Genomic DNA, 16,293 nt, shown 5'->3' with positions numbered 1-16,293 from the left:
GGTTGGCAGCTGTAGCATTTAACCACTACGCCACCAGGGTTTCCCCCATATACACTGGTGGAGTGGATTCTGCCTTCCTTTGTGCCCCACTTTGCCACTTAATACCTGCTTGCTATGTTACTCTTAACCAAAAGGTAGGCAATTCGAATCCACCAGCTGCTCTTTGGAAACCCTACGGGGCAGTTCTACTGTGTCCTGTAGGGTTGCTATGAGTCGAAATCAACTCCATGGCAATAAGTTTGGTTTGGTTTTGCTACATTGCTATCTAGGTGGTAGGTACTTTAGGACAGTGACAGTGGCGTATTCATTCGGTCTTCAATATTTACTTAGTGATACTTCTGGTACTCAGTAAATATTTGCTGAATAGATGAGCAATTACTTTTTTATATGCAGTATCATTTCATCCTTTATCCAAATGGCTGTTTTTTCAGTTACACTAAAATCACTAGATTTTGTAACTTTTCAAAATTTTGTAAATTCAGAAATATTAGTCTCTTGAACTTTTCAGTTTGGTAACTTTTACTGTTATTCATTCAGACATTATATTGCATAAGTAGTATGTAAAATATGACTGGTTTTATTCCTTTCAGGGAAGATGTTTTCGGTAGTGTATGAATTTATATGTGTTTTTTTAATTGCACACACTTAAATTTACTTGACTGAGGGGTGTTTCACAATTCTGTAAGGATTATGGGAAAAATACTTTGACAGAAAATGTAATAGACCATAGCCCACTCAGCAGATCTGCTACAAATAAACTCAGAAAACTAGGTTTAATATTCAAAATTGGTTTACTAATTTTTTTAATATGTGACTTATACGAACAGTAAGCGCAGAATTATGGTGAAGTATACTTGCCAAGAAAAATACACGTGGTTGGAAATCTCTATTGGAGCTGTCAGTCCCGTGCAGTATAGTTTCCCTGAGTTGAGCAGCATTTCTTACTTTCTAATTAAAACCTCTGTTTTTATTGTTATTGTTCAGTTAAAATGAGAGCCTGTATGGAGTAGTTCCTAGGAAAATAATGTATTGTCTGTGTCCACCCTCCTGGGGCAGGCTTTCAAACTTGATGTGCATAAGAATAATCTAAGGTACTTGTGGTGGTGTGGATTCCTGAGCCTGCTTTCAGATAGACAGCATACCATGTTTGGTCTTCCAAGTCATATAGGGTTTTATAGCTGAAAAGAAATTTTGCAGATCTAACTCTTTGAGGAGTTAGAATTTAGTGAGGAAACTAGGGCCAAAAATACTAATAACATTTTCAGATGCCAAAGCTAAGTTAGTGGACAAACATAGCCAGTAGTTAGAACGCGTATTGCTACACCCATAGGCCTTTCTTGTCTTAAAAGATACGTTTGGTCATGGAATAGTTTTCCTTTTATTCGTTTTAGAACGAGAGTTAAGTCACAGTAAGATCTTTAGTATAAACCTAAAAAAAAAAAAACCTGTTGCCACCAAGCTGATTCTGACTCTTACCGACCCTATAGGACGGAGTAGAACTGCCCCATAGGGTTTCCTAGGCTGTAATCTTTATGGAAGCAAGCTGTCACATCTTTCTCCTGTGGAGCTGGCTGGTGGTTTTGAACCAAGGACTTTTTGTCAGCAATTGAGCACTTAACCACCATGCCACCAGGGCTTCATTGTAAACCTAGGGATGCTAAAGTTGTAAGGTATTTCTGTCTTCTGATTCTCTTCTCAGTCCCGCCTTTATTTTCAAAGACTCTTGAAATTTTTTTTTGTTTGTTTCTGTTTAAAAGGTTTGACTTTGAGGGTAACTTCAATTTGATGTGTCATCAAAGACTTAAAGTTGCTTGAAGGAAATGAAGTCAGCTTCTTAGATATAACCAACCACCTCATGGGACTGAAGTACTGGGAATGAGGGCTAAGGACCATGGTCTTGAGGGGACATCTAGGTCAACTGGTATAACATAGTTCATAATGATAATGTTCTGCATCCTACTGTGGTGATTAGCATCTAGGGTCTAAAAAGCTTGCTAGTGGCCATCTAAGATACAACTATTGATCTCTTCCTGTCTGGAGCAAAGGAGAGTGAAGAAAACCAATGACTCAGAAAGCAATTAGTTCAAAAGACTAATGGCCCTCATGAACCACAGCCTCCAGCAGACTGAGATCAGAAGAGCTAGATGGTGCCAGCTACCACTACAGACCACTCTGACCAGGAACTCAGTAGAAGGTCCCAGTTAGAGAAAAATGTAGAACAAAATCCAAATTCATGAAAAAGACCAGACTTACTGGTCTGATAGAGACCAGAGGGACCCCCGAGATTATAGCCCTAAAACAGATGCCCTTAAAAAATGAGAGAGAGATTGATTAAGGCACACCCTATGCTAATACTGCCTCATTTACATAACAAATGCGATTATAAGTACAAGTATTACAAATTAAACCCATTGCTATCAAGTTGGTTGCGACTCAGAACAACCCTATAGGACAGAGTAGATCTGTTTCATAGGGTTTCTAAGGAGCAGCTGGTGGATTTGAACTGCCCACCTTTGGTTAGCAGCTGTATTACTTACCTACTGCACAACCAGGGCTCCAACCACAAATATAGGTGTTAGGATTTATAACACATTTGGGGGGGGCACAGTTCAATCCATAACATTTAGATTTGCTGTAGAAGTCTGGTAGATACCCTTTATCAAGTTAAAGAAGTTCATTTCTTACTAACTATTCCTACGAAAAACTAGTGGCTTTGTTATATTGCGGTGGGTATTGAATTTTATCATTTTTTTTCCAGTATCAGTTGAGATGATCAAATGACTTTGTTCCTCTAATTTTTCTCTTAATTTGTAAATTATAATAATTTATTAGTATTGAACCATCCTTGCATTAGGGTAAGCACAATTTGATACTGGTATACTTCTTAATTTGCTAATATTTTATTTAGGAGTTTACTTCAGTATTCATAAGTAGGATAGGGTCATAGCTTTTTGTGTATGCAGTAGTATGTTGTGATCAAAACTCATCAACTTTTTAAAGAAAAATTCAAACTTAACAAAACAGCACATATATTCCAAAATCAGAATAAACCTATGTTGATAATAACTGCTTTGGGTTGTTTTGTGAAGAGAAAATCTGAGAGCTCCTAAAAACAGTAACAGTTTAAATAAAAAACTAAAAACCAAACTCATTGCTGTCGAGTCGATTCTGACTCTCAGCTACCCTGTACAACAGAGTAGAACTGCCCCATAGAGTTTCCAGAGAGCACCTGGTGGATTCAAACTGCTGACCTTTTGGTTAACAGCCATAGCACTTAACCACTATGCCACCAGGATTTTGAACAGTTTAAATAGGAAATTTTATCTCTAGGAATGTGATAAACACTTTATAATCTGTTAATCCCTACTCTTTTTATATGTTAATCTTTATAATTCTCATATTGTGAATTTTATTTTCCTGTAGGTACGCATAGCTGCTAAATTCATCACTCATGCACCTCCAGGAGAATTTAATGAAGTGTTTAATGGTGAGTAAATATTAGCATTTTATTTGAAGCCCTCTTTAATCATCGTCATTTATTCAGTGCTTGCCATCTCCTAATCCTTACAACGGAAATGATAGCTATAGCTGAGGAAATCAAGATTCAGAGAGGTTAAAATAACTTTTCCAAGGTGTCACACAGCTAGTGAGTATCAGAGCAAGGATTCAAACTAGGTCCGACTCAAAAGCATGCTCTTAACCCATGAATTAGGATACCTATCTTAAATGAGAAAATATTTAGAGTAGTTTAATACCATTAAAATATGAAAATGTACGGTTGTTGAATATCAATAAATGTAAAAACATTTCAGTGTAACAATATTACCTTGTTTTCATAGAAAAAAAATTCTGTACTAGTCATTATAAATCATAGCTTAAATTTCTTCAGTATTTTCACTTAGAATGTGCCTTTGTATAAATCACCCTCTAGGGCCGTTGCGGAGTCCCTGGGTGATGCAGACGGTTAATGGGCTCAGCTGCTAACTATAAGGTTAGAGGGTCAAGTCCACCCAGAGGTGCATTAGGAGAAAGTCCTAGCAATCTACAAGTCCACATCATCTGGGCATAAACTGGTTTTAGGGTCATTGGGGCTAAACTGACTGCATCATAATGATCTGGGAAGCTTGTTAAATGTACAGATTCCAATGCTATCATCCCAGCAAGGCTCTGTTAGTTAAATCTGGAGTGGACCTAGGTAATCAATATCTTATCAAGTTCTCCCAGGTGATTCTGAATCACAGCCAGTTTGAGAATCATTACTCCAATGCATCTTCCATACTATTCACTATTCACTGTCTCACTATGATTTACAGGCTGAAAAATGTGGATGGGGCATCTTGAACTTAGTAATGAGGTAAATCATTATAGCCCCATTTTAAGTCATCAAATTAATTCATCTTACCAAAAAAAAAAAAACCCAAACCTGTTGCTGTCAAGTCAATTCCAACTCATAGTGACCCTAAAGTTCCCCTTAATTAAAAATCATTACCTTAAGTAAAAATCATAATCTTTTTGCATCTTGGTTCAGTTCCACCCACTGTTGTGGAGTCAAACATTTATTTTGAAATTCTCATATTATGTAGAAGGTTAGCTACTCGTCGGGAACTACCTGATATTTATCTGTACCTGGCCTCGTGTCCTATACATGTAGAACAGTCAGTTTTCTCCACTGGTAAAATTAATGATGCAGTAACTAAGAGAAACATTTGAACATCTACAAGGAGTAAGTTGGATGGTACAATAAAAGTAAATCAAAGCATTCTTTATGGAATTGCTTGTGGATTATGAGAACTAATAGCAAGAGAAACAAATGCAGTATTTCTTTCCTTAGTCTTTCTTCCACTTCACTGAACATACATTTTCAACAACTGTTCTTAGAAAATTCTACTTAAACTTAAACTTTCTTCAGCTGGTTAGCTCAGGTTAATTCTTGATTTAACGGAATTAACTTCCTTTGTAGTTAGAAGTCTCATTTTCTTTCTGACAACTGAATTAAGAGTTGTTGTCAGAGTAATCATAAGGATAATTAATACCAAAGCATTAGATTAGGAATTGGCAGGCTACTTGTGGAATGAGGTCTGGGTTTTATTGGCATATTAGACGTTTGTCATTGCCAGACCCTTCTAGAGAGTCAGTGGCCTTTGGCTTATAATTAGCTTTCACTCTTGGAGTTAATGCTTCTCAGTTTCTCAGTAACAAAGACCCATTTCTTCCAAAAGAAGGGTGATTGGACTCATTACACACAGTTTTTTGAAAAACTTGTAGACCCCTACATTAGATTCTCCACAGAAAAATTGTTCAGCAATCCTTGAAACTTTCTTCATCTGATTTGTAGAAAAGCTTGCAATTCTTAATCTGTGCTAATTTTATTTTAGTTACAAAATTAACAGCCCTAACATTCTGTAAACTTTTTCTTTTGCTGTGAAATTTCTTGAGAATTTATTGTTTTAACATAATTATACGCAAGTAAGTATCCATTTGCATTTTTAGAATTTCTATACATACAGTATATTCAAAGACTAATCTTGAAAAGCCTGATTTAAAAAAAATCCAATCTAGCAGTCTGCTAAAATTTCTTAAATTTGTCCTCTTCTAAACCTTTTAACATCTTTTAATATCCTTTTTCCTCCTCAGATGTCCGACTACTACTTAATAATGACAATCTCCTCAGGGAAGGGGCAGCACAGTAAGTACCTGTTTAAATTCACTCATATCTTATTGTAATGTGTGATGAACTATGTTGACACTAAACTAGTACTTTGGGAATAGATTTAAAATACTTTAAACAGTTGTTTTTAGCAGTTTTAGTTCCTTTTTTCTTAGAGAAAACATGTTCTCCCCAAAATGCTACTTGACTTTCTCAAAGCTTATTATATATGACCTTATTTATTTATTTTTCTGCCCAAGTATTCCCCACTTATGTGAGAAGAGCTTAATGTTAGCTGTTATACTTTCTTTTATAGTTCTTTTAGTTCATGTTGTATTAAAAATATTTTTTTTTTTAGTTATACAAAGATTAGGCCACTGTTGAGGAATGCTAATATGTCTCAAATTGCCATAGAAGAGTATTTTCATAAAGCACCTTAGTCATTGGATTAACTGTAGGATAAAAGCATGATTATTCTACCCAGTTATTCTTTATCACTGTCGGGCTAATTAATCTTTCTAAAATATTATTTTTATTGTGTCGTTGCCCTGAAAAACATTATGGTGATCCTTTTTTTGGCTTCTTCAACTCTAAACACTGTCTGACTTTCAAAGCTCCCTGTTATCTGTTATCTCTGCCCTCTCAATTGTATTTCTTTCTACTCTTCAACACAGTTCTGTTTTAGTTACTGTCTACCAAACTGGCCCAGAGTTCCTTTGTAAAGAAGAAACTAGAATTAAATAATGTTTGGGAAGAAGGGGAAGTACAGAGAAGAGACAAGGACATCTTGATACAGGGCAACAAAAATTATCACAAAGACATTTCATATGACATAATTGATTCAGATTTTAGCTATAGAAAACTGTTACAAGAGCTGCTGTCTCAGAAACAATCATCTTTTGCTGCTTTTGGAACTCATGAGACTGGAAACCCTGATGGCATAGTGGTTATGGCTGTGACTGCTAACCAAAAGTTCTGCAGTTCAAATCCACCAGGTGCTTCTAGGAAACCCTATGGGGCAGTTGTGTTCTGTCCTGTAGGGTCACTATGAGTCGGAATCGACTCAACAGCAACGAGGTTTTTTTTTGTTTTATTGAGACTAGATTCTGCAAGCCTAGAACTCACATAGCATTGCTCTAATTGTCATCAGGAATAATGCCCTAATTATATATTAATTTAGGAAAGCTGGGCACACACTAAAAATACACTCTAAGACTGGCTTTTCTGTGTGCCACAGAGGACACAGTGGTGGGGTAGAATTCGTGTTTTCCCTGCAGGAGATTAGAGTTTGGTTACCAGCTGTTTTAGTCATCTGGTGCTGCTGTAACAGAAATACCACAAATGGATGGCTTTAACAAAGAGAAATTTATTTTCTCACAGTCTAGTAGGCTACAAGTCCAAATTTAGGGCATCAGCACCAGGGGAAGGCTTTCTCTTTTGACTCTGGAGGAATGTCCTTGTCATCAATCTTCCCTTGGTCTGGGAACTTCTCAGCACAGGAGCCTCCAGTCCAAAGGATGCGCTCTGCTCCCGGTGCTTTCTTGGTCGTATGAGGTCCCCCTGTCTCTCTTCTCGCTTCTCTCTTTTATATCTCAAAAGAGATTGACTCAAAACACAATCCAATCTTGTAGATTGAGTCCTGCGTCATTGACATAACTGCCGCCTATCCCACCTCATTAGCATCATAGAGGTAGGATTTAAAACACATAGGAAAATTACATCAGACAACAAAATGTCAGACAATCACACAATACAGGGAATCATGGCCTAGCCAAATTGATACACGTATTTTTGGGGGACACAATTCAATCCATGACACCAGCTAATCCACCTCATACGCAGCTGCCACCCTCCTGTCAGTGGAGGCTTGCATGTTGGTGTAATTCTGAACAGGCTTCAGTGGAACTTCCAGTGTAAAATGGACTGGGGAAAAAGGCCTGGTGATCTACTTCTGAAAATCGGCCAATGAAAACTATGAATCACACAGTCCTATCCATAACCGATCATCGGGATGATACAGGATCAGGCAGTGCTTAGTTTCCTTATGCATGGGTTACCATGAGTCAGAGGCAGACTTGTCAGCACGTAACACTGCCATAGGAAAGGACATTTATGGTTTGTTGGTTAAACTCTCCACCCTCTGCCCTTCTATTGAGATAATCCCATCTACATGCTCTCAACAGATGGTTATTCAATCTGAATGCCTCTTTTTTGGGGAGGGGGAATTTTGTTTCATTTATTTAGATATTTTTGTGTGTGTGTGCTTTAGGTGGAAGTTTATAGCTCAAGTTAATTTCTCATTAAAATGATTGTACATACATTGTTCTGTGACATTGGTTACAATCCCCACAACGTGACAGCACGCTCCCCCTTCCCACCCCAAGTTCTCTATGTCTCTTCATCCAGTTCCTGTCCCTTCCTGCCTTCTTGTCCTGCCTTTGGACAGGAGATGCCCACTTGGTCTTGTATATTTGATTGAACCGAGAAGCGCTTTCCTCACATGTATTAATTGTTTGTTTTATAGGCCTGTGTAGTGTAACCTTTGTCTAAAAAGTGGACTTGGGAATGGTTTCAGTTCTGGATTAGCTGAGCATCTGGGGGCCATGGTTTTGGGGGTTCCTCCAGACTCTGTCAGACTGTTAGTTCTGGTCTTTTTACATGAATTTGAATTCTATTCTACGTTATTCTCTTGCTCTGTCCAGGGCTCTCAGCTGTGTGCTTCCTATTAGGGTGGTAGCCGAGCACCATCTGGAAACCTTGGTGGTGTAGTGGTTAAGAGCTGTGGCAGCTAACCAAAAGGCCGGCAGTTCGAATCCGCCAGGCGCTCCTTGGAAACTCTTGGGAACTCTGTGGGGCAGTTCTGTTCTGTCTTACAGGGTCGCTATGAGCCGGAATCGACTCGATGGCAACAGGTTTGGTTTTTTTGGTTTTGAGCACCATTTAGTTCTTCTGGTCTCAGGCTGGTGGAGTCTCTGGTTCAAGTGGTCTTTTAGTCCTTTGGGCTAGTATTTTCCTTGTGTCTTTGTTTTTTTTTTTTCATTCTCCTTTGCTTGAAGTGGAGTGGGACCAATAGATACACCCCAGATGGCCATTGGCAAGCTTTTAAGCTCCCAGATGCTACTTACCAAAGGGGAATGTAGAACATTTTCAATATAAACTATATTATGCCAATCCACCTAGGTGTCCCCCGAGACTGTGGTCGCCGGGCCTCAGCCCCAGTGAATGTTTCTTAAGGGAATTCACTATCTCACAAGGCAAGTTCTTCAGTCTGCCTGCCACATTGGGAGCTACCCGAAATGAATCTATAGAGTAGATAAGGTCCTTGCTTGGTAAGGTCCTTCTGGAGAGGAGGGAAATGTCAAGACCCAAGGGTGATTGGAACCTAAGCCTATTGTCCCATTTCCAATTAAGAGTGACTCTAAATTAGCAAAGAGCCCTAGTGGCACAGTGGTTAAGTGCTTGGCTGCTAACCAAACGGTCAGTGGTTCAAACCCACCAGTTGCTCTGTGGGAGAAAGATGTGGCAGTCTGCTTCTGTAAAGATTACAGCCTTGGAGACCCTCTGGGGCAGTTCTACTCTGTTGTATAAGGGTCACGAAGAGTCCACAGCAATGGGTTTGGTTTGGTTTATAAATTAGCACGCAGTACAGATGCTGCAATTGCCTTTAGTTACACTGACAGTAATACTTTGTATTTATAAATATTCTGATTGTTACAGACTTTGGGTTCTTGGAGAACCTTCTTGCTAAAGGAGAGCTACTGTCCTGGACCCAAATATTTGATTTTCCATAGGGATGAGGAATCATTCTCTTCAGTTTTTTTTTCTATAATGAGATTCTTCCATCCTCTGGCCATAGTCTTCATAGTAAGCACTCAGTAAATGTTAAGTTTCAGTAATCATCATCCTCATCTTTATTACCTTCTATATGGAAGGAAGGAGGCCTGAAGGACCTAGTAGTTACCCTCCTCCCTGGATTTCCACATGTGTTTCGGACCACTAGACCCATTTGCTGATAATTCCCAGCCCTTCTGGAAAAAGTAGGATGTTTTAGCCATGTTAAACTGGATTTTTTTTTTCCCCAGAGATAGAAATAGAGTGTTTTGAGAGAGTGATTTGATGAGACATATTTTAGAATAATCATTTTGAAATATTTGTTCCTTTGGTTTCTCTTGGCTGCTATGTAAGGGAGCAAGGGTTGGAGTAAGATGAGTACAGGGATAGATGATAATGGTTTGGACCGGTGTGATAGCAGTGGAGGTGGTGGGAAGAAGGGATCAGATTCAGAATATGCACTCAAGGTAGAGCCTACAAGATTTACTGATGGATTGGATTTGAAGTATGATAGAAAGAGAAGGATCATCCCAAATTTTTGGCCCGAGCAGCTGGTAGAATGGACATGCCATTTACTTGAGATGAGGATAAATGTAAAACAGATTTTGGTGTTGGTGTTTGTCATCTATAGCCTTAGGACATATCCTGTAATGGAGTACTTATGTACTACCTACTCAAGTTTTTGTTAAAAATAATAATAATAATAATAGATTTAATCTACTTTCTATAAACATAGAATTTACATTCCTTTCTGAAAGCCAGTGTGTTTGGGACTCATTTGCTACACGGGAATGCTGTGTTTTAAGGAATGGTTCATTAAAAAAAAAAAAAAAACAGTAACTTTTAACAGAGTGAGAAGACTGAAGGTTAGTCTTAAATATTTGAAGAAATTGAAACATTTGTTACTTTGGTTTCTCATGAAAAGTCTGAGAAAAAGTCTAATGCTCTGCTGAAAACTAGCAGTCTTTCATATAATACAGCCTTCTTATTAAACAGAAGGATTTTATAATATAAGCCCTGTATTATACATCTGGGTATTTGTAATGTCTGTGCTACTGTTTGGAAACCCTGGTGGCGTAATGGTTAAGTGTTATGGCTGCTAACCGAAGGGTGGGCAGTTCGAATCCACCAGGTGCTCCTTGGAAACTCTGTGGGGCAGTTCTACTCTGTTCTATAGGGTCGATATGAGTCGGAATCGACTTGACAGCACTGGGTTACTGGGTTATGCTACTGTTTCCTCAGCTGTAAAAATGGGAAGGATAATAGTACTTACCTCAGGGAATTGTTGTGAAGGATAAATGATAATTCTTATAACAGGGCCCTGGCATGTAACTAACATTATTACTGTTTTGTTTTATTATTACCAATTAATAAGGTACCTACACAAATGATGGAAATAAAATTCCCATATATTTACACTTTTGCCAAGCCGGAAAAAAAATGGTGATCTAGCCAGTGTTTAACAGGTTAAAATTGGGCTGGATAGATGTTTAACTCTTCCATTGGCAAGTGAATTCTGTCAGAAGACTTATTTTCCAAGAATACAAATGTATTATACTCTCTTATATTGCAGCTTATTTTCATCTGTATCTTTTACCTTATTTTTTGCTTTAGCTTACTTTGTAACATGAACTAGGGAAACATTGAAAATGCAGAATTTCATAAATCAAGAACGGAACAAATAATAATATTAGACATGTACTTTGATTATTTATTCATACCCTCCTCCCTTTTTTGATCTCTGTGTCTTAAACTCTACTTTGAGACTAGACTCTTGCTCAACTCTCACCTCATCCTCTCCCCATATCAGATACCTTCCAATACATTTAATTATTGTATCTCCCACCTTGACCTGCCTCACAGAACCCAGGATAAAGAAGAAATTTGCAAAATAGGGTATCATTTGAAAGTTTCTTTTGAATTACTGAAAGATTCTGTGTAAATGATTAAAACTGTTGGCAAGTCACAATCATCTGGTTGCTTAAAACGTAAAAATTGTTTAAGTGAGAGCTCTATTGGAGCTTAGGAATGGAGAAGAAAAGGTAATTTCAAAGCTCAGGGTACTTCTGAGATCTCTGTGGAGAGGAGTTCCTTCAGAAACCTGGAAGGCGTTTTGATTCTAGATGTCTAGGGAGGAGGCGGGGAAAGCACCAGGTCATGTTTTCACATTTTCTTTCACTGGTCTGTGAACTACCTTTTGTGTTTGTACGCAATTCTTTTCTCTCCCTCTCACTGCCTTTCTCTTTTTTACTTTTTAAAAAACAGTGCATTTGCCCAGTATAACATGGATCAGTTCACACCTGTGAAGATAGAAGGATATGAAGATCAGGTAATAATTTTCCTGTTAGGTAGGCTATACCTGGCAGGTAGTAAAAATCCTAGAAACCAAAGCAGATTATCTGAAGATCAGATGCTGAATAAATTCATTTCTTAGTTTTTATAATTTCTGTAAATATTCTATATATTAGGAAATTTTTCTTCTCTGATAATACTGGTAATTTCTTTGACAAGAAAGGAGAACTGCTCCCAACAAGAACAGTGAAAATAAAAGAAATTGAGTCTATAGGTTTTACTGCTGTTCCCAATTCTCCTTGGTAAGAATAACAAGGGACGTTATATTTAATGGAGAAACAGAGAAATTCCTATTGAAAAACAGGAGCAAATGTTCCAATTATTACTGTAGTTATTTGCAAATACATTAACATATGCTTCAAAGGCCATATGACAGTATGTACCAATGCCTTTTGAAGGTCTGAATCCCCTTTGAATCAGCAAGTCCACAGAATTTATCCCACGGAAATCATTGTACAAATGTGCAAAAAGATTATTCAAAGCAAAGTTTTGAAAAACTGGGAAAAATCTAGATGTCTGGTACTCTGAATTATCTATAGACCCAACTACACTGTAGTCATTGAAAATTGATATAGGTGGATAGTTATTGATCTGAGAAGATGTTTATAATATATTAAGCTAAAATATTACAAAGCAACCTACATAGAATTATGTCAATTTTATTCTTAAAATATTGACATGAACAGGTACAGTATTAGATCAATACATCTTAAATTCTGTGGAAAACGTGCTATTCTTTTATGTACTGCAAAGAAGAAAAAAACAATGCCAGTCAAACTAACTCAGTGCTAAGATGCCATCGAGCGTAGGATACATCTCAGTTTCTGAAATGTTAGATCATGGGGTGACATATGCGTCTTCAGAACTGAAGAAACAAAGGATGTAGATGTGCATAGGAAAAAAAAAGTATGGGAAAATATACACCAAAATGTACGTATTGGTGTAACAGAATTACTGGTATTTGTTTTGTTGTTTTTGTTGGTTAATATTTTTGCTTATCTAAATTTTCTCGATGAAAATAGGTTAACTATAAATATAAAATGCAAAAAAATCTAGAAAATAAGTGGTAAATATTGATGGAAGTTTCTGTGTACTTTAATACAGGAATTATTAAGTATACTTTAATAGAGGAATTATTAAAATATAACATCTGTGTCCAGGTGCATTATATAAGAAATGGCCAACTTTGTCAACATTCCCAATATACCAGTAACAGCTTAAAAATGTAGCCAAGCATCATCACATTCTTTGAAGTAAACTCAAAAAATAAGGGGGGGGGGGCATCACCTGGATGATACGTAAGGAAAGATATGAGTGACTAAAGTAGGTGCCTTCACTGCATATAACAAAACAGAACAAAAAAGAAACCTACAATGGGTTAACTAAATAGAAATTTTATTTTTCCCACATAAGGTGTATAGAGGTAATATTTAGGGCCATTAACAGCAGCTCCATGATACCATCAGAAGACCCAATTTGTTTCTAGCTCTCTATTATGCAGTACTTAGTGTATGATTTTCATTGTCATGCTCTCAAGATGGCTGTTCCACCTCTGAGTGTTGAATCCATGTTCCAGAAAGGAAAAGGGAGAAGGTGCAAAAGGCGTGCTGCCAGCTGTTCCAGAAACAACTTCCACTGATAAGTTACTGCCAGAACTCATATCACTTCGTTATCCGTAGCTGGGAAGTGTAATTTTTTAGCTGGTCGCATTGCATCCTTGAAAGAGTTTGAGGTTCAGTTAGTAAGAAAAGAGGAGAGAATGGATATTTACTAAACTAGCAGTTTAGTCTGCCACAAAGTTCAGATATACTCACACACATACACACTTTAATCAGAGAAATAAATGAAAAGTTAAGTAGCTTTAAATACAACAATTCTGAGTAAAAAATATAAATGATAATAGAAAAGCTTATCTGCATGAGAAATACAAGTGATATTAGAAAGTTTGTTTTTCAAATAGGTTTCATATAACTCTTAAGAAAATTGTAACAGGCTGGAAAGGATTACTCTGATCAAGAACAATGAAGAAGACTAATGCTAGCAAACAAAAATATTATAAAGCAACAATCATATACCATGATATGTCAATATTGTGGGATCATGTGCAATTATTAAAAATGATAAATGCATCCAAGGACAGATGGCACATTAGGGAAAAATATGTGGAACTCAAAACACATGCCAAGGGTTAATCTCCCTAACAAATAAAGGAAAAGACCAAAAACCTGGTAGAAAAATGGGCAAAAGATATGAACTGTTCAGAGAATAGGAAATGAAGTTGCACAGCATTGTAAATGTAATTAATGCCACTGAATTATATTCTTAAAAAAGGCAAATTTTGTTATATATATATTTTTTTTTTACCACAATAAAATTATTTTTAAAAGATGAAAAGAACTGCCAGTTAAAATTTCTACGGATGGCAGGCAATTTGTCATTCTCTGTCAAAATTACAAATGCATTTATCCTTTGACCCAACTGTCCCACTTCAGGAAATTTTTCCCACACATGTAATTAGTACTTGTGCAGGAAGATAAATATACAAGAACATTCATTGCAGTATTGTTCATAATAGCATAAGGTTAGAAACAATCCACTCATTCATTAATAGGGGACTAGTTGAATAAATTTTTGTACATCCATAAAATGGAGTATTACACAGCTATGATAAAGAACAAAGACGTTCTCTTGAGTACTAATAGGAAATATTTTTTAGCTAATTAAGTTTAAAAAACAAAGTATAGTATGCTAATGTGTAAAAGAAAGTGGTAGAGAATTAGAATACATATTTATATTTGCTATTATTTTTTAAAAAGTGCTGAAAGAATACCCTAAATCAGGGATTGGCAAACTTTTTCTGTAAAGAGCTAGATAGTAAATATTTTCTGATTTGTAGAACGCTGTATCTCTGTCGCAGCCTCTCAACTCTGCCTGATGTTGTAGTCTGAAAACAGCCATTAACAATACAAAAATGAATAAGCAGGGCTATGTTCCAGTAAAACTATTTACAAAAATAGGTGGCACCTGTATGTATGTTGTCAGCCTCTGTTCTAAATGAATAAAACCAGTTACCCTGTGTGGGTGCAGGGAAGATTTATTAGGAATTTGGTGGATAGGATATGGGATGAGACAGAGATACTTCACTTTGTGTGGCGGGGCGGGTGTTGGGAACCATGTGAATGTGTTAACCTATTTTAAATGCTAAGTATGACTGAAAAGTTTTCACAGGATAAGTGAAAAAAGTAGAACGCGCAGGTGTACATACAAATTATTACAGCTATGTATAAACCATACACATAAGAAATATGCTAAAAGGAAACCAAGAAATGAAAGTTATTGTTAGGATGAGGAAAATTTTGCAGTTTAAAGCTGACTTATCCATAAATATAATATTTTCTCTAAGAATAAAAATAGGATTTGGTTGATAAATCAGTATGAAAGAGTAATCTGAGAAAATGAAAAGTTAACCGTCTTCCTCAGAATTTTTATTTGTTTTTGCAAAATGTGATAAGCAGCACTAAACTTTGTTTTTTTTACAGAGTTACTCATATTTGTAATTATTCTTTGGAAGGTCTTAATTACAGAACATGGTGACCTGGGTAATAGCAGATTTTTAGATCCAAGAAACAAAATTTCCTTTAAATTTGATCACTTACGGAAAGAAGCAAGTGACCCCCAACCAGAGGACATAGATGGAGGCCTGAAGTCTTGGAGAGAATCTTGCGACAGTGCTCTAAGGGCTTATGTGAAAGATCATTATTCCAACGGCTTCTGTACTGTTAAGTACCTGTTTCATTATCACAGAATGTTTTGTTTTTCATACCTACCGTATCCTTTGGGGACTTAGGTCAGACAAACATCACTTCCTTCTTAGTTATGATCTCCTCCGCATTTTATTTTGTAAATCATTTCTGAAAAGGATATAAAAAGGAAATTTTCATATAGAAAATTCTTTTTAAAAATCTCAGTGCAAAAAAAAAAAACCCAAATGCATAAATTAAAAAAAAAAATCTCAGTGTATTCTACTTTACGTTTTCAGATTTGCTCATCTGAAATTGCCTTACACCTGTGAAAAAAAGGTTTTAAAGTTCTATAGCTTAAACATGGGGGAAAAAATGGCAAACTAAGATTGTTGAGAGAGCTATTGGCCTTATTTATGGCTTTTTGATACAGACCTTTTTACAAGGTGCTGCCTCTACATAGTTTAGATGTTTTCATTGCATAGTCAAAAGTATTTGAACTGAATTAAAAAAAAAAAAATTAACAGTAACTTGGTTTTCTTTTACCACCACTTGGCTCTAAAAATAGTAAATTTGGCTCTCATTTCTTATTTGTAAAGTTGTGGCATATTAAAAAAATTGGTTGGAATATTTTAAATGTATAATGATGATGAATTAAGTAGCAGTTTAGAATAGTGGTTAAGAGCACTTACTCTGAAGCCATACTAACTGATTTGAATCCAA

At 36.5% G+C, this 16,293-nt stretch overlaps 1 protein-coding gene across 1 annotated transcript in view; it reads left to right on the top strand.

Moving 5' to 3' along the window:
- Nucleotides 1–16,293, top strand: part of CAPZA1 (capping actin protein of muscle Z-line subunit alpha 1) — a 47,973-nt gene that overhangs the window by 19,320 nt on the left and 12,360 nt on the right. Inside the window, exons 2-5 of the mRNA XM_010589579.3 lie at nt 3,424–3,487; nt 5,635–5,686; nt 11,744–11,807; nt 15,402–15,608. Of these exons, the coding sequence (XP_010587881.1) occupies nt 3,424–3,487; nt 5,635–5,686; nt 11,744–11,807; nt 15,402–15,608 (387 nt within the window). The remainder of the gene's footprint in view (nt 1–3,423; nt 3,488–5,634; nt 5,687–11,743; nt 11,808–15,401; nt 15,609–16,293) is intronic.

The sequence above is a fragment of the Loxodonta africana genome, chromosome 3 (assembly GCF_030014295.1).
Source record: "Loxodonta africana isolate mLoxAfr1 chromosome 3, mLoxAfr1.hap2, whole genome shotgun sequence".
Lineage (NCBI taxonomy): Eukaryota > Metazoa > Chordata > Mammalia > Proboscidea > Elephantidae > Loxodonta > Loxodonta africana.
The sequence above is the reverse complement of the archived record's forward strand: the minus strand, read 5'-3'. Positions and strand labels throughout refer to the sequence as shown.